At 46.2% G+C, this 19,076-nt stretch overlaps 1 protein-coding gene across 1 annotated transcript in view; it reads left to right on the top strand.

The window, feature by feature from the left end:
* The window catches only part of CSMD2 (CUB and Sushi multiple domains 2), a 122,166-nt gene that overhangs the window by 70,769 nt on the left and 32,321 nt on the right, over positions 1-19,076 (top strand). Inside the window, exons 28-31 of the mRNA XM_008585596.1 lie at positions 8,218-8,391; positions 9,995-10,183; positions 13,148-13,321; positions 18,217-18,399. Of these exons, the coding sequence (XP_008583818.1) occupies positions 8,218-8,391; positions 9,995-10,183; positions 13,148-13,321; positions 18,217-18,399 (720 nt within the window). The remainder of the gene's footprint in view (positions 1-8,217; positions 8,392-9,994; positions 10,184-13,147; positions 13,322-18,216; positions 18,400-19,076) is intronic.

The raw sequence follows: 19,076 nt of genomic DNA, 5'->3' as shown, positions 1-19,076 counted from the left end.
GGTACGGGGGCAACACTGAGGGTTGCGATCCGTTGCCGGACATGGGAAAAAAAAGACAAAAAAGACAAAAAAAAAAAACTTGTTATTTAGGAAAGTTTCTTTGTCCTGTTGTTTACTTTTGTACTTAAAATATTTGAGTGCCATTAGCCCCTGTTTTTTTAATTAACCTTTATTATCTAGCATATTAATTTTTAATAGTATCCATTGGCTTTTACCTATTGGCTATACAATAAATTTAGTCTACTTTCCTTTTCCCTCTCCCTTCTTCTCCCATTTTTAGTTACATCATTTCTACTTTGTCATAACATAAGACATTATCATGTTCATATATTATTGTTCTATCCTTTTTCCTCACTTTGACTTTACTCTTAGAACTATAATTAAATATATTAAAAGCTCACCAATGCTGCTGTAGTTTTCCTAGTTATCTCTTAGTAGGGTCAAGCCCAGTGTCTAGTAGATTCCTTAATAAGGCTTCCTTTGCATAATGTTGTCCAAGTTCTTGCATAGTTAAGGTTGTTTTTCTGTAACTTAAGACTTGAACGACAACTGGATTTGATATAAAATCCTTCATCACCATTTCTTAAACTTAAAAATGCTCTTCTATCAGCATTATTTTGCTTTACATGATACTCTTTTTTTCTCTCTTACATCTTGCTTTTCAGTTGTGTATATTTAAGGTGTACAATATGATGTTTTGATATATATATACATGGTGAAATTACTACAGTCAAGTGAATTAACATATCCATCTCTTCACATAGTTACGTGTGTGTGTGTGTGTGTGTGTGTGTGGTGAGAGCACCTGAAATCTACTCTCTTAGGAAATTTTCAGTGTACAGCACAGCATTATTAACTATAGTCATCATGCTGTACATTGGATCTCTAGACTTATTCATCCTACTTAGTTGCAATTTTGTACCCTTTAACCAACATCTCCCCATTTCCCCCACTTCCCCACCATTGATAACCACAGTTCTACTCTCTGTTTCAATGTATTCAGCTTTTAGAATTGTGAAAAAAAAAATAGTTAAATTCTATTTTCTCATAGGTTATTTGGTGGTTTTCTGGAGATCCTGTTTACTTTTTTCCCTTTATCCTTAAAGTCTAATATTTTTACTGGGGTATGCTTCAGAGTTGACTGTTCCAAGACAATTTCTCCAGGTATTCTGTGGGACTTTGAATATATAGATTCGGGTCTTCCTTTATTTCTGAAACATTTTCTTGGATTATAGTTTTAAATACGAGTTGAAACACTATTTTGTTTTCCTCCTTCATCAACTCCAGTTATGTGTATGTTGAATCTTCTTGGCCTCTCTTCTATTTCAGCCTCTTTCTCTCTCATCATTTTTACTTCTTCCTATATCTCATTTTAATTCCCTTGGTTGTTTGTCTGACTTTCTTTAATACCTCTTATTAAATTATTGTTTGAGAATATTCTTCATTGGGCATCTTATAATTTATTTAATTATAATTTATAATTTATTTTTCAGACAATTCTGTCTTGTTCCTCTATTTTCTTCCTGCATGCAATCAGTTACCTTTTCTTTTCTTCCCATTTTTGTTCATTTCTGCTTTCATTTTTTGGTTTTCTGATTCTCAAGGTCATTTTTCATATCTCCAAATACTTGATAATATTTCATTCAGTTTAGAGTGTTACTACAGTTTTTATATGCCTTGCGTCTTTTGTTTTTGGTGGGGAGATTTTCATCAGCTGAAATTTTTGATTCTTTTTAACCTCTTAGAGCTTGGTATAGATTTAGGCTGATGTTTTCTGTTTATTTTGTGGATTTAGGGTGGTTTACAAGAGTACCCTCTTCTGTCAATGTAATACTGTCTGAACATTTTTACTGCTTTCTTTATCCCATTTTAATCCCCCTGGTTGTTTGCCTGACTTCATTTTGTTTGTATTTGATTTGTTTTCTTTTTTTTTTTTTTTCCTTTTTGTCTTTTTTCGTGTCTGGCAACGGATTGCAACCCTCAGTGTTGTGCCCGTACCAGACCGGGACCAGCAACGGGATCGCAACCCTCGGTGTCACACCCGCACCTCGCTCAGCCAGTGAGCGGGAACCGTTCTGTATGTGGGATCCGAACCCTCAGCGGGAGCGCCACCGCATTCCCAAGAGGCGCACTGTAGCAGTGCGCCACCGGGCCGGCCCTTGATTTGTTTTTCATAGAGGCTTTTTGTGTGTGGTAAGAGGCGGGAACCGGTCTGTATGTGGGATCCGAACCCTCGGCGGGAGCGCCACCGCATTCCCAAGAGGCGCACTGTAGCAGTGCGCCACTGGGCCGGCCCTTGATTTGTTTTTTCATAGAGGCTTTTTGTGTGTGGTAAGAGAGAGGTTGTGTGTCCTCCATTTTTGGTGTTGTTTGTTTCTCTTTTGTCTTGCAGACCCTAAATTTTCCCCTCATTGATTCTTTTTTCCTTTATCAATCAGAGAATGCCTCTTATTTTTTTCTTCCAGAAGCAATGGGAGAGAATCACACACAATTTCATGTCCCTTTTGTATAGTCATGCACTGACATACCAGTATTCTTTTTTAATAGGTTCACATTTAAGGTGGACATTCTCTTTCTAGCAGCCTTTTTACATCAATAGTAGACCCTTCACCTGTTCCTCTCTTCTCTTTTCCCTACAGTCTTGCTCTTCACAGAAGCATGAGAATTAGCTCTGCCTGGGTTTAGTGTTTATTTCTCTACTTACACCTAATTTAAAGTTTGTAGCATTTTCTGTCTTGTATTTATGCTGCAGGCCTGGGTTTCCTATTTTTTCTTTGTTCTTCTGGTTAATCTGCATTTTTTGGATTTAGATGACCATCATTATCCTCAGCCGCCTAGAAGTAATTTGGAAAATTCTTCACTTTTTAAAGTTTCCCAAAGTGAGCCTCGATGTAAAGGGCAGATTTTTGTTCTTATTCTTTGTAAGGCAGGTTTTTGTTTTTAATTCTGCTTCATTTGGCTTTTCGTATGTGGGAAGAGGCAATAAAATAATGACACTTGCTCCCTAAGCAATGCATGAAACCTACTCTTAATAACTTCTCAATATTAGGTTTACAGAAAGCAAGATCTACATTCAGTCAGTTTTTCAGATGTCTAAACAAAACATATTAATTTCATCCAGAAGGTGCATCTTCAGATGCCTTCAGGAAATTGGCACACAACATGCATGAAGAGATTTAGTTTTTAAATAATAGGAAATGTTAGGGTCTGGATGGGAATGTCTGCCTGGAGTAATGACAGTGAATCTCAGGACCTGGACCATATTAAAAGGCAGTGGAGTAAAACAGTTAGACACTCCGGTGTGGGCCTAGGTACCCTGGGTTTACATCCCAGCTCTACCACTATGTATCATGGAGCTATGTGACTTTAGATGAGTCAGTTTACTTCAGTAGGTCTCAGTTTTCTCACCTATAAAAAGCAGGTCCCTCAAAGATTATTGTGAGTATTAAATAAATTAAAACATGTAAAATGGTTAGAATGGTGCCTGGTGTGGGTGTTAAGCAACTGCTGCTGCTGTTGCTACGGTGATGATGATGGTGGTGGTGGTGGTGGTGGCGATGCTGCCACCCTGTCACATCACAGAATCCAGGATCTCTTTTACCAAGAATAAAAGAACAAATATTCATGTGTTTACTCTGTGCTAGCCACTGTGTTAGCTGCCATCACATGTAAATCCAAGGTTTCTAACGTCAGCCAGACTCAAAATGTTCCAGCTCTCCTCTGCATGTCCTCCCTTAGCCTTCTTGCCAATTCCCTACACAGCCATTTCACATTCCTCAACTCTTTTCTGATCACCCATATTCCACCACCTCTGCCTATATTCTCAGCAAATAACCGAACAGTTAAGATGACCTGGAACCAGAGCTGCTGGGTTCAAACTCAGATGAGCCACTTTGGAGCTGTGCTCCTTGAACAAGCCTCTTGACTCCCCTGAAATTCTGTTTTCCTGTGGGGATAATAACAGTGCCTACCTCATAGGGTTGTGAAGATGTGAACCCCAACAGTGATTGCTACTGGCACACTATCCTTTCTATTTTGCAGAGATGGTAGAAGCCATCAGACAATCATTCCTTCCACTTCCTTCTTCCCCACCCACACACCTGTCCTGCCTGCATCCATCTTTCCCTCCCGCCCCACCAGAAGAAGAATCTCTCTCTCAGCCCAAGGCTACTCTTTCCACCAGTCTCTGGATCTCCTTCCTTCCAGCCTCCTTAGTGAGCTTAGTCTATTTTTAACTCTCTCTTGTTACCAGTGACCTTCTCTTTCTACTGTTTCCCTCAGCCTATGAGACCATACCCAATAAACATTTCCTTAGCACCTACTACATGCCAGGCACCCTCTTAGGTGTTGTGGATAAACATGAAGTGAATGTGTCATGTCTCTGCCCTCAAGAAATGTAGATCTAGTGGCCCCTGTGCTCAAGCCCCTATTCAGTTCTCAAGCCTCATCAAGACCCCTGCTTTCCTCCTAGCGATGCCTTATCTTTCTCCCTTCACAACCTGTATTAGTTCAGGGTGCTGCAGAGAAACAGAACCAATAGGATGTGTGTATGTGTGTACAGAGAGAGATTTATTTTAATAAATTGGACTATGGAATTGTGGAAGTTGACAAGTCCAAAATTTGCAACTTAGGCAGACAGGCTGAAGACCCAGGAAAGAGCTGCAGTTCAAGACTGAAGGCAGAATTCCCTCTTATTCCAGGGAAGTCTGTCTTTTTAGGAAAAGTTAATAGTTAGGACTTTCAACTGATTGGATGAGGACCACCCACATTGTGGAGGGTAATCTACTTTAATCAAAGTCTACTGATTTATATGTTAACTTCATCTTTTAAAATGTCTTCGCAAAAACTTCTAGAATAATGTTTGACCATATATCTGGGCACCATGGCCTAGCCAAGTTGACACACAAAATTAACCATCACACAGCTGTGCTGCTTGAAAGAGTTGCCTACACTAACTGCTCCCACCTTTCCTCTCCCGTTAGCAGCAAAAGCCACTACGGTCGGGGTTCTGCCCCCACCACTTCTCTGCTCTAGCCAGGAGGAACCTCCTCTCAGTCAATGAGAGCTCTGGTCCTAGGCCCAGATGCAGAATCCTCAGAGCCTCTGCTGCTGATTGCTGCAGGGCAGGAATCTGAGATGTGCCAGACAAAATTTTGAGGCAGATAGCAATCCTAGGACCCAAAGAGAGCAGCAGGAACTTTATGGGAGCATAGAAGATGGAGCCTGGTGGCAGTGGATGCTTCTGCTCCTGCGGCTCCTTGTACAGGGCCTATAGCTTGAGAATATGTAGGAAGCAGGAGCAGGAGGTCCAGCCAGGCAGGGCACACTTCCCTGCCACCAGCGTCCTACTGTTGAATCTGATGGGAGCTTTTCCATCTTCATCTTACTTGACCTATCAGGGGTAGCTGACATTTCTTGAGACTATCCCCACAGGTTCTGTGACACTACCTCTTTTGTCCAGTTTTGCTTTACTACTTTTCTGACCGATCCTCAGTTTCCTTTGCAGGCATTTTTGTCTATCTGCCCTTATAAAGGTAGTATTCCCACAGGTTTTAATCCTCAACTTGCTTCTTTCATTTTATACAAGTGGTTTTTAACCTTTGGGGAGGGGGTCACGACCCTTGCAAATCTGGTGAAAGTGTTGGATCCTCTCCCAAGTTGCTTGCATACACGCAATTCTTTGCATATCGTTTCAGTGGGTTCACAGACCCCACGGAGCTTATCCCCTCTCCCACCCCCTCAATGACTTGGCAAAGCCCCACTCACCCTGGAGACCCAGTTCAGACGTCATCCACTCCCTGTGGGAGCCCTCCTCAGCCCACTGTCTCCCCAGAGGAGGATAGATGCTGCTCCTCGGCATCAGGCTCCTTCTTAGCACCAGCCTGCTGTGTTATAGTGTCTACTTTCCTGCCTGCTCTGCTGCAAGTCTGCAAAGTGAGCTCTGAGGTCAGGGGCCACATCACGTTCTTCCCATGTATCACAGCCCACAGCAGAGTGCCTGGCACATGGAAGGCACTCAATACACATCTGATGAAAAGTAAAGATGTGAATCTATTGTCAAAGCACCCCAGTGAAGTGCACATCAGAATCCCTACTTTGCAGCCATGGAAACTGAGGCTCAGAGTGAATTATCCTCAGATGAAAGTCAGGAAGGTAGAGCTGAGTCATAGCTCCTGGTCTGCTGGCCTCCTAGCCCATTCCCATCCCACCTCGCTAGGCTGCTTTGAACCCAGGTGGTCTACTAACAGCGTGCCTCCTGTCCTGAGTCAGGGATGCTACAATAGAGATTGACAAAAGAGAACTGGCCCAGAAAGACACCAGAGCTGGCCACAGCAAAGATTGGTCCTGCCTCATCTTGCACCCCCAACCCCAACCACAACATTTGGGTTTTGGGTGGGGTCCTTACAGCTCTAAGAAATCCATGAGGCTAAGAGAAATCCCTCATGGTTCCTCATCCTCTCACAACTAAGACCCAAAACAAAGGGAGAGACCTGGCAAGAGCATCTGGTGGAAGTTCCATCCAAGGAGACTAGGGTACGAGGCAGGTACTAAATAGAGCTAAGGATTGAGGACCAAGGCAGAAGCCCGGGCATCCGTCCATTCCTGCACTCGCTTACTGGTCACTTACTCAGCAACTATTTATCACGTTCCTACTATATGTCAGACCCTGGTACACACACCAAGGATACAGCAATGAGCAGAATGAGGTCCCTGCCCTCAAGGAACTTGCATTCAGGTGAAGGGAGATAAGCAGCCAACAAATGAAGTAGCACGTGTATGGTGCGCCCATTGATGGATGATGGTGCTATGCAGAACAGTAGGGCAGGGCCCGGGTGGCAGTGCTGGGGACCTAGTCCATGAAGTAGTAAGAGAGGGAAGACCTGAGGATATGAGTACAGGAGCCAAGGGATATCTGGGGGAATGGCGTGCTAGGCAGAGAGAAAAGCAAGTGCAAAGGCCCTGGGACAGGAACTTGCCTGGTATGTTCAAGAAACCTCGAAGAGGCCAGTGGGGCTGAGTGGAGCAAACTACACCACTGGAAGGAGTAGGGAGAGTAGGGATGGAGGGGTGAGCATTAGCCCTCTAGGACCAGGCCTGCCTCTTCCCTGTCCATGTCTGAACAAATTGTTAAACGAAACAGACTGGTAGATGTAGGTCAAAATATCACCCCTATTACTAGTAAAAGCAAAATTGGGAAATGCAGCTTAATGGGAGGGCCTGCTGCATGAACCCCAGAATGAGGTGGATTCACCCACCCAATCGGAGGCAGCACTGCACTGGGGCAGGCGGTGTTGGGGAGATCAGCCAAGAACAGTGCTCCCTGCAGGCAGCTGGGTCCCCAGAGGAAGAAGGCAGAGCTGAGCCAAGCGTGTCGGCCCATTCTCCCCAAATTGCACAGATTTGTCACTCTACATTTCCTGGGCAAAATAAGTGAAATAACACCGAGAAAGGCCAGGAATTACATTAACTGAACTCCCTTCACATGCAAAGAATGGAGGGTAGGGGGTCCTCTGTTAACAGCAACTCTGGTTCCCCACAGTTTGCCTGGGCCACGGGTCTAGCAGGGTGACTGAACGCTGCACCAGGCTTGGTTAGTATTGACTCTGGCTCAGTCAAGGTTGGCCCAGGAACTGGGATGGATCTGAATAAGCTGATGGGTGGTCATCGGTTTGTCCAGCAATGAAGAAGGGAGACGGGGAGCCAAGGGGATCAGAAGTGGAGGAGATAAGTCAGAGAACTACAGTCCAGGCCTAACACACTATGGGAAAGCACAGAATGATTTCTGTCAAGTTGTCCAGGCTGTGGACATGCCCTGAAGGAGGATGGAATGTCCCCGTTGGCCCAGGAACTGGGATGGATCTGAATAAGCTGATGGGTGGTCATCGGTTTGTCCAGCAAAGAAGAAGGGAGACGGGGAGCCAAGGGGATCAGAAGTGGAGGAGATAAGTCAGAGAACTACAGTCCAGGCCTAACACACTATGGGAAAACACAGAATGATTTCTGTCAAGTTGTCCAGGCTGTGGACATGCCCTGAAGGAGGATGGAATGTCCCCATGATGATCTCGGGAAACAAAGGTTTTACAGCAAAAGAGACTAAAGTTAGACTTAGGGCTGAACTTCACAGATGTGCATGAAAGATGCCAGGTGAGAAGAGGGTGCATTTTGGGGGGTGTGGAATCATAGGGAGGGCTTACCTGTCTTATCTTTTGGTTACAGCAATTACCTGTGGACACCCAGGCAACCCTATCAACGGCCTCACTCAGGGCAACCAGTTTAACCTCAATGATGTGGTCAAGTTTGCTTGCAACCCTGGGTATGTGGCTGAGGGGGCTGCCAGGTCCCAATGCCTGGCCAACGGGCAGTGGAGCGACATGCTGCCCACCTGCAGAAGTGAGTCACCCTTCCTCTCCCACACTCGCTCTCCATGACCTCCCCCTCTGTGGTTCTGCAGCCCAGGAACAGAAGCCAGTGAATTCCGTCATGGCATCATTTTGACTCTAATAGGGAAAGCCTGGTGCAGAGAAGATCTTAACTTGGGACTTTCTCAACCCCTAGATACAGCCATGTAAAATTTTCACCAATGGTTATGTAAGGAAAGCAAAACTTAATTTCATCTTCCAGGTCTTCTTGTTTACACTTCATAGAACAAATAATTTATCATTACCATATAAAGCCCCATTCTTTTTTTTTAATAGAGGTTTATTTTTTCTCACATAAACAATAAATCAGAAAGTAGTATCCTTCCTGCAGCTGCTCGGTGAGGTCAGGAATAACATCTTGGTCTTTCCTCATGGTTGCAAATGGCTGCTGTAGCTCTGTTGTAATGGCATTTAATAGAGCCCCATTCTTGATGAAATTTTTTTAAAAATCAGCAGACGTGGAATGAAAAATCAAAAGCAGAGAGTCTAAGGGTCGAGATAAAGGGGTGGGGGAAAGAGGCACAGAGAGGAAGTCAAAGACCCAAGAGGCAGACTGAGCAGAGGTTATTCTGGCCCCATTTGGACTATTTAGCTTCTAAGGCTTTTAAAGGCTTTTTACAGAAGTTCAGCCTCAGACAGGCTCATCAAACGTAAGGACACCCTCTACTTTAAAGGTTTGTCAAAGATAAAAAAAAAAAAAATAACTTCCCTGCCCACCTCATAAAATGAGTATGAGACACAAGGAAGATAATGGATGTGAAGGTGTTGTGAAAGCAGAAGCCTCTGTTATGGTTATGAATAATATTGTCATCATTCTCAAATCTCATTGTAATTTTGAGTTAAGCTGCTTTGGAAACACTTTAACATTCTACAATCAAATTTCTACAGGGAGATATTACTGTCTCCCTGAAATACTCATAAAAGTGATTAAAACAGTTTCCAAGAGCCCAGCCCCTGTGCAAGTCAGCTCACATGCGTCAACTTTGCAACTGACGAGCTCTGCTGTGGCAGATATGTTGAGCTAGGATCGGGCACACCGAAGGAGACATTCACGCCCTCAAGGGACTCACGTATTCAAACAAATCACAATCTAGGCTAGTGACATCCGCAGTAGAATTTTGTGCAAGGGAGCGCTGGAGAAGTAGGGGCTAACCAGTCTGGGAAGAGGTGGGTAGGCTCCTGTGAAGGGGTGATGTCTCGCTGGACATGGAAGGGGGAATCCCTTGATCAGGTGACTGAGGTGGGGGAGAAGTTCAGCCACCTCAGGACCAGCTCACCCTCCCAGGCAGCATCTGCTTCATTGCCTAGTTTTGGTCTGGAGATTTTGCTGTACTGGGAATACATGCCTGTTTGGACTTTGAATTCTCATTTAAAAGCTTGATAAGGGCCGAGTCCGTGGCGCACTCGGGAGAGTGCGGCGCCGCGGGTTCGGATCCTATATAGGGATGGCCGGTGCGATGCGCTCACTGGCTGAGTGCGATGCGGCCGGTCACAAAAAGGACAAAAAAAAAAAAAAAAGCTTAAGAAAATCTTTACGTCCAGTTTCTGCCTCTAACTGTCTCATTCACTTGCAGTCATGAACTGTACAGATCCTGGGCACCAAGAAAACAGCGTTCGTCAAGTCCATGCCAGCAGCCCGCACAGATTCAGCTATGGCACCACCGTGTCTTACCAGTGCAACCACGGCTTCTACCTCCTGGGCACCCCCGTGCTCAGCTGCCAGGGAGACGGCACGTGGGACCGTCCCCGCCCCCAGTGTCTCTGTAAGTACATGCCGTCTGCTCAAAATGACTGATGGGGTGGTCCGTGTCAAGGAATGGTCCTCCCCTCTGTGCACGTGTGTGTGTGTGCATGTGTGTGTGTGTGTGTGTGTGTGTGTGTGTGTGTGTGTGTGTGTGTGTGTGTGTGTGTGTGTGTGGCATGACAGTGACAGTCACTCTGGCTGCTCCTTGGATATCAGAGCCACTTGAGCTCTGTTGGGGCTACAGGCCTGTTCCTTTTCCTCTCTAGTACTGCCACCAACCTCTTTAGCCTTCAAGTTCCCTTCCTTCAGAACTGGCTGCCTACTGAGACACTTTCTCCCCATTTTACCAATTCCTTGATTTGGGGGAAGGAGAAGACTGATGTCCCAGCTCAAAGACAGGCAGCTTTCTGTTTTATTCAAGCCTTCTGGATTGGGTGAGTCCCGCTCACACTGGGGAGGACAATCTGCTTTATTCAATCTGCCTATTCAAGTGCTAATCTTACCCCAAAACACCCTCATAGGTAGATCTAGAATAATGTTTTACCAAATATCTGGGCACTTTGTGGCCTAGTCAAGTTGACACATAATATTAGCCATCTCAGCAGGGATGGCTTATCTGGGCCCCATGCAGCTCAGCTAAGACCGGAGGATCCAAGATGGCCTTACTGACTTGCTTGTGGCCTCGGTGCTGGCTGTTAGCTGAGGAGGCTGTTCCTCCAAGTGGCCACTCTCTCCAGCAGAAGATGGCTTGTTCTTGTTTACTTGGAGGCTGGGTTCCTAAAACAAAAGAGGACATTATGAGATCTTTTAAGGCCAGAGCTCAGAACTCTTAAAACCTCATTCCACTACATTCAGTTGATCAAAGCAAGTCCCAAGGCCAGCCTAGATTCAAAGGGAGAGGAAATAATGGGCTCCACTTCCTGGGGTGGAGGTGTGGCATGAGTGCACAGGGATGGGAAGCATTGTCAGTGACCATCTTTGTAGATGGTGTTCCACAGTCAGCCCTCCTGTCACCACAGTTCAGATCCTTCCCTTGTGCAGTATGCAGTCCTCGCCCTCAAGATCTCCAACATTACAACTTTTGTGTTTCACTTATCTGTCATAGAACAAACCACCCCAAAACATAGTGGCTTAATGCAGCAACCATTTTATTGCTTACGATTGGCAATTCAGGCAGGGTTTGGTGGAGACAGCTCACCTCTGCTCCACATGTTATTGGCTGAGTCTAGGAGATCCAAGATGGCCTCAGGGACCTGGACACTGAGTGTCAGCTGGGGCATTGTGATTGTTCACCACATGGTTCCTCTCGCCACTTGATTTCCTGTCATTCGGTCATCTAGGCCACACTTCCTTACATGGCAGCAATAGTATTCCAACAAATGAAGGCAGAAGCTGCCAGCCTTCTTAGGCTGCAACTGGCCCAACTTCCACCACATTCCATTATACAAAGCAAGTCACAAGACCAGCCCAGATTCAAGGCAAGGAGAACAGGCTCCACCCCTTGGTGGGAGGAATTGTTAGCAGTAGTCTTTGCAGATAATACACCACAAGCACTTAAGACACATATTAAAGCCACCATGAGAAGTAAAGGCACCTAAGAGACCTATTCTTGCCATCATTGTACCCCACAAAATTTCATGATCGGGGCAACATTGGCCCAACCCAGATTTTATCCATTGGTCACCTGTCCTGGTTAGCATTCATGCTGTGCCCTGCTCCCTTTCTGGGTACAAGCTATGACAAGAGTCTCCTACCAGACCCCAAGATTTAGTCCAAGTCATTACCATCTCTTCTTGAACTTGCCACAGCCTCCTCTTTCTTGCCCCAGCCTGGTCTTTTCCCCACACAGTAGCCAGAATGATCTTCTTCAGATGTAAATCAGATCACACCCCACCCCAGTGGCTTCCCATCATGCTTATAATGGAATCCAAATTCCGTGCCATGATCTGCCTGCTAGTGGCCTCTGCGGCTGTGTCTTCTCCCCGTCTTTCCTTGCTCACTCTGTTCCAGCATCCCCGGCTTTCCTGCTCTTCTCAAGCACATCAAGCTCATTCTGCATGGCGGGCCTCTCCACATCATCCAAGCCACTGCTCAAATGTCTCCTGCTCAGAGATCCTCCCTGACCACCCTACTCAAAACTGGCACCTTCACCTCCCCGCTAGATGTTCTTCTCCTGATGCAGCTTTATTTTTCTTCACAGCACCCCTGGCATTGCCTGTTTACTTTCTTATTCGTAGTCTCTCTTCCCCTCTAGAATGTAAGCTCCGTGAGCACATGAAGTTTGCTCTCCCAAACACACCGACTGTGCCTAACGCATAATAAGTGCTCAGTAAATGTGTGCTGAGTGAGTGAGAGAACCTGGGGTCCCTGGGGCAGGAACAATGGGAAGGCCAAGCCCAGCGACACTGATGGCATCGCTCTGCCCTGCTGTACGTCCCAGCTCTGGGCTTCTGCTCTTATCACCAGTTTTCACAGTTACACTTCAGTGTTTCAGGAAAGGGAGCTTGCAGACTGAAGGGGACAGGCTGGGAACAATCGATGGGGCAACTTAAGATGCAGTTGAAAAAGGGCAGTAACTGGCCCTCATTCTGAAACCTGTGGCCCATGAAGATGGTTTTAGGATGGCAGATCACCCATTTTCTCTTATGTATGTGATGTGTTCCTCCTTTCTGCCCGGAGACATCTTGGGTATGCCCTATGGCAGTGAAGAAGCAGGGAGGGGAGGGCACAGAGGCAGGAAAGAAAAGAAACCAGTGCTGTCGCACACCCGCTCAGCGTTTCACTTCGCAGATGTGGAAACTGTGCAGTGAGGGGTAGGCGTGGTCTGCTGATGCCAGGTGGGTGTGCTGGCAGGAGGTTTGCTTCAATAAGGACGCGAGGGCTTTTCTTCCCTGCCTCCTGCGACACGAAGCCTAGCCTGTGTGTCATGCGATGATGACCCATCCCCGTGCAGAGTTGCTGAGATGTCTGCTCTTCCCCACAGTGGTGTCCTGTGGCCATCCTGGCTCCCCACCTCATTCCCAGATGTCCGGAGACAGCTATACTGTGGGGGCAGTCGTGCGTTACAGCTGCACTGGCAAGCGGACTCTGGTGGGAAACGCCACCCGCATGTGTGGGCTGGATGGACACTGGACTGGCTCCCTCCCCCACTGCTCAGGTACGGAGCATGGCACTGGGGAAAGGGGTCCAGTGGGACACGTGGCTGATGGGAGGTGGACGAGCTCCCCAGGTGTGAGCGTGGCTGGTGGATGGAGGGAAACAGACTTTTGAACCCTTGTCCCTTCCCTCGTGGGTGGAGAGCACGGCTAGAAGAGGTCCCAGCTGGACTTCAACCCTCGGTGGTCTGAGCCCAACTTCATCCCTTAGTCAGCTCTGGCCAAACCCGTACAGACAAAAGACCGTAAGTTGAGGCAGGGCACAGCTTTGTGAGGTCAGCCTGTGGCCACACTTGATTCCATGAGTTCCTGGGAACAGTCCAAGCCTTCCTGTTGAGCAGCCCAGGTCCAAACCCATTCCTGTGCTCTTTTCCTCCCTGTTTAAGGCTTCTAGGCCCCAGCCTGCCTCCCCTTCCTTTTTATTACTGCCCCTCCCACCCACTTGTCCTGCCTGGTGGGGTACAGTCTTCCTACTGCCCTGAAACACCAGTCCCAGACTTTTCCTACTAATAAATTCGTTTCACTGCTAATGTCTATGAGGACACTGACATGCTGTCAAAACAACAAAAGGAGGGAAGATCCCACGCTCCTATGTACATATTATCCAAACCAGAAGTTCTGTGTGGTGTCGTGTAACAGAACAAAATATTTGAAAGTGAATTGTCCCACCAATAACAGAAACCACCAAGCTAAAACTTAGCACCCTGACGCTTTGTCATCTTTGAGGTGAGCCTGCCTGGCCCTAGAAAAGTATCCCATACAGTATGTTGCCTTCAAGAGGCCGGCTGCTCATGTAGCTTGATGTTCCTTGGAGAGCCCACCTTGGCATTGAAATTAACCCCAATGCCACATTCCTTCTAGAGGTACGTATCTCAACCTCCTCATAATACAGAAGCCTTATCCTTCATGTGGGAACTCACCCATGAGATGTGCAGCTGTTCTTGCAGTTTCAGGTTCCCAGATGAGCCCGTCTCCCAAAATTTAGGACACTGCCAGAATATTGAACCAGATATTTGTTAGGTCTCCCCAAAAAGGAAAGAGTCTCAAAGCCACTGTTTCAAAGGGCTATGTGTTGCCCGGGACAATTCCAGGCACATAATTCTATATGGCCACCCAGCACTTTAGCCCCTCTCCCCTGCTGATCTCATTAATCCCTTAGTCAATGAACTGAGCAGGACTATATGTGAGCTGCGACGACCCCTTCAGCCTGGACTAACGAAAGGCCTGCCAGCTGGGCCCCTGACTTCTTTCTGTTTGGACTTCTGTTGGAAGTGACTCAGGGAGGATGGCATGTTGAGGACAAGGCTCAGGTACACTGAGGCCTTCTGGGCATCCTGAAAGTAAGTCTCAGGAAGAAGAGGCATTCCAAAGAGGAAAGGGATCCAAGCATTCACCTGCCCTAGTCCCTTCTGTGATAAACCTTTTGCGTAAAGCTCCTCCCTCTAGACACTTCCCCAGGACATTGAGCTAACGGTATTCTTTTTTTGTTTCGGTTTTGTTTGGCGACTGGCCGGTATAGGGATCCAAACCTTTGACCTTGGTGTTACCAGCACCACACTCTCCCAAGTGAGTTAACTGGCCAGCCCTAATAATGTTCTTAAAGTCAATTTTATCTACTTTGGGGATCTTTGTTCTCCATGGAAAAGGAAGTGCAGGGTAGGGGAGAAAGCAACCAGAAAGAAAGATTTGAGCATCTCCTACTCGTCAGCACATGTAACCAACTACATGGTCATTCTCCTGGTGCATGGCACAGAATCTAAAGTCTGTTCTATCCCAAACTGTAATTTCCCTTCTCTGGAATTGTGTTAGCATAGCCTGGAAAATGACCTACTGGAAATATCACAGAGACAATTCTGGTCTGGGATAGACAACTAAGCTAAAAAATCTCCAAAAACCTTTCAACTCTGAGATTTCATTATTTTGTGACTTTCTAAGTACTGGTCCGGCGTGTGGAGGAAGGGCCTCTTCCTTGGCAACATCGAAAGTTCACAAGAGACTGGAAACAAGCTGACACCTTGGGAGCATGAAAAAATAAGAAGCAGAAAAGGAAGCTTCGGAGGACATGGACTCCGTTCATCAGGGGATATGCACTTAGCTGTTTAATCCCTGATCTCGAATATTCTGAAGAATATTTAGCAGTCTTTTTTCTCTCATGTATCCATCAAAGATGACACTTAGGAGACCAGAACCATAGGTAGAACCTTCCTGGAGACCTCTGAGGACAGAAGAATGGTTTGTGCCATATCAGAAGGGATTCTATAAATGCTAAGGCTGGGGAATGAGTGAACCTTAGATAAGGAAATAAGAGATGAGAATAGGCAGTCACACTAGGCATGCAGCAGTGAATAAAGTAGATAAAGTTCCTCCCTTCTGGAAACTTACAGATGTCATCTTTTGCAACAGTGTCTCCTGCCAGTCCTAAGAAATACACATTTCTTACAGTTTCAGGTCAAATTTTTGAGCTTCATCTGTGCAACCAGTGGACCCAGATGATGTGTAACACAGTCTCCTGAGTCCTTGAGTCCTAAACCCCTGGGCCACCAAGGACGTGCAGAGATTTCTGGAGTTTGAGACCTACTTTGTGAAGTTTGTTGCCCTCCTCTCTAGTACGTCATCTCTGCCAATATACCTCTGCAGTAAAGAGTAGCCATCTGCTTCCTATGCTCCCCTGGTGTGACATGCTGTCCAATATTCCCCTATATCATTGAAACAGAAGCCCCAACACTGCAGTGGGGGCCGTTCTGCTGGAACAAGCCCCTAGGACTGTAGCGCTCCATCCTTGTGCCTATTTTACAACAGTGTCAGCTACAGATGAGGTCCGCCAGCCAGTGTGGGAGTGAGAGCTACTCACTGTCAAGGTTGCCTCCCAGGGGACCCGGCACTGCCTGTTACATGAGCTACATTCTGAAAACTACAAAGGATAAGGAAAGCCAGCCAAACATGACCGGCCCTCTTTTTACAACTGTTTGAGTTGAGGGTTGAATCCCCTTCCCGTGGTGGGGAGCAGAATGGGGTTATATAGTGTTCTCACAGTGTGGGACTAGTTCCTGGAGGCTGGGAAGGAGGATGGGGGCATAGGAACAGTTGGTTGACAGATACAAAATTACACCTAGATAAGAAAAATAAGTCCTAGTGTTCTATAGTAGTGCTAGGCTTCTATAATGAACAATAATTTATTGTATGTTTTCAAATGGCTAGAAGAAAGGAGCTCAAATGCTGTCATCACAAAGAAATAATAAATTTTTGCAATGATGGATATGCTAATTACCCTGATTTGATCATCACACATTGTACACATGTATTGAAATATAACTCGGCACCCCATAAATATGTACAATTATCATGTGTCAATTAAAAAAAGGAAAAAAAAGAAATAATATTTCCCAAGCTATTAAAGTTTAAGAATGTACAAGAAAAAAAGAAAAGGAAATAATTCCAAGCTTGAGAGAGTGGAATTATGGTAAGTGGAGTGGTATGCATGACTTAAACATTTATTGACTCCAACAAACTAAATGTGGCCACTCAGATGTTACCATTTGATGCCACGTACAAGAAAAAAAGAAAAGGAAATAATTCCAAGCTTGAGAGAGTGGAATTATGGTAAGTGGCGTGGTATGCATGACTTAAACATTTATTGACTCCAACAAACTAAATGTGGCCACTCAGATGTTACCATTTGATGCCATACATGGGTTTATGAGGATACAGATTCCACAACAGATCTGTGATTTCCCTCCTCCTTCCTCATGCTGACAGTGGCCTAGTCTGATCTGTGATGTGTCGTACGCATGTCTGTGTTGTGAAGTGTGCTGGCCCCGGCCAGCACTAGATCCTCTGTCTCTGTCTCTTGTTCTCTACCCTCCTTCACCTCCTGGGTCCTTAGCACTGTCTCAGGTGAGTTTGTGCAATATCAGAAGCCAGATCATGTGGAAATGAAGCAAGAGGCAGGGGGCAAAGCGAGAAGGAAATGAGAGGGCTCAAGACATTTAATCTAGAGCTCAGCTGCATAGCATAATTTGTGAGCAGGGAATCCCCAGGATCAGTCACCTCAAATTTGTATCATTTCTTTGTGGTGAGAGCATTTAAAATCTTCTCTTATAACTAGCCATTGTAAAATACACTGTACATGTATTGAAATACCACATTGTACCCCATCAATGCATATAATTATTATTTGTCAATTAAAAATAAAATGAAACTTTTAAAAGGTAATAAATAAGTAAGTAAATAAAGGCCCAGGATCAAGATTCAAGCTGGGCTGCTGAGAAGACAAAGCTGTGTTAAGGACTTTATCCTGTGGGCCTTGGGAAGTCAGTAGAGATGTTTCCACAGGAAGGAAGCAAGATCAGATGGTTGGTGGCTGTCCATTGTTAAGGGGTGAGGATAAAGTGGGAGCTGCATTAGACGGAGAGTTTAAGAGGAAGGGGCATTAGTTGGGAGGCTCCTGCAATAGTTCAGGCAAAATAATGCTGAGCATCTAAATGAAGACAGTGGCACTGAGCGTGGAGAGGGTACCACAGAGTCAGCAGGTGTTGATGAGCAAGAGGTAAAGGGAGACGGTAAAAGGTCCCATTTGGACCGCTGACATTCCAGATGGTGGCACACGCCGAAGAACAAAGATAGGACTTCCACCACAGAGCCCCCCTCTGCCTCCTGCTTCCCTTCCTATGTGGGTCCCAGGGACCTACCCATGAGCTCAGATCTTTGTAACCATTGAGTAGTGAGATGGGAGCCTGCCCAGGAAACTTGGGCTAGACACACAGTTGGTTGTCACCTCCCTCATTCGTGGGACCCACTGCTTCCCCTTAGCAGCGACCCAATCTCTTTCTCTCTCCCACTCCTCCACTCCCTGTTCCTCCACGCAAAACAACAGGGTTTGTTTGGTTCTGGTCCATAGGAACCAGCACGGGAGTTTGTGGTGACCCTGGGATCCCAGCCCATGGCATCCGTTTGGGGGACAGCTTTGCCCCAGGTGGTCTGATGCGCTTCAGCTGTGAGGCTGGCCACACGCTGCGCGGATCATCAGAGCGAACCTGCCAAGCCGATGGCTCATGGAGTGGCACCCAGCCTGAGTGTGGAGGTAATGTATGTGACCGTTCTGCTTCTCCCCTCTGCCAGCCCCAGCACTCTCCCCCACTCCTCCTACTCCCAGCACAGGGAAGATCCGTGGCCCTACTCGAACCCGTGGCCCAGCGGATAGTGGACATCATCAGATAGTTTGTGTTAAGTTTCATTAGTGACCCAAAGACAAATATATTCCCACTTCACCTAAAAAGGGAAGAAACCAAAAAGGACTAAATATAGCCCATTAATTCCCCCATTTCCTATATAGCTCATTCAACACCTATGTGCCAAATGCTGGAGTATGTGCTGCAAATACAGCTATGACTCAGACAGACACACTGCTGTGATCTGAATGACTGCGTGCTTCCAAAATTTCTATGTGGAAACCGAATCACCAAGGTGATGGCATTAGGAGCTGGGGCCTTTCAGAGGTGGTCAGGTGGTTAGGCAGAGCCCTCATCCATACCATTAGTGCCCTTATAAAAGAGACCCTGGAGAGTTACCTTGCCCCTTCTGCCCTGAGAGGACACAGTGAGAAGGCCCATCTATGAACCAGAAAGCAGGCCCTCACCAGACACCAAATCTGCCAGCCCCTTGATTTTGGACTTTCCAGCCTCCAGAACTATAAGAAACCAATTTCTGTTGTTCATAAGCTGCCCAGTTTATGGTATTTTGTTACAGCAGCCAGTAAGA

Source organism: Galeopterus variegatus, unplaced genomic scaffold (genome assembly GCF_000696425.1).
Source record: "Galeopterus variegatus unplaced genomic scaffold, G_variegatus-3.0.2 Scaffold3628, whole genome shotgun sequence".
Classification (NCBI taxonomy): Eukaryota; Metazoa; Chordata; class Mammalia; order Dermoptera; family Cynocephalidae; genus Galeopterus; species Galeopterus variegatus.
This window is presented reverse-complemented; position numbering and strand designations above follow the sequence as displayed.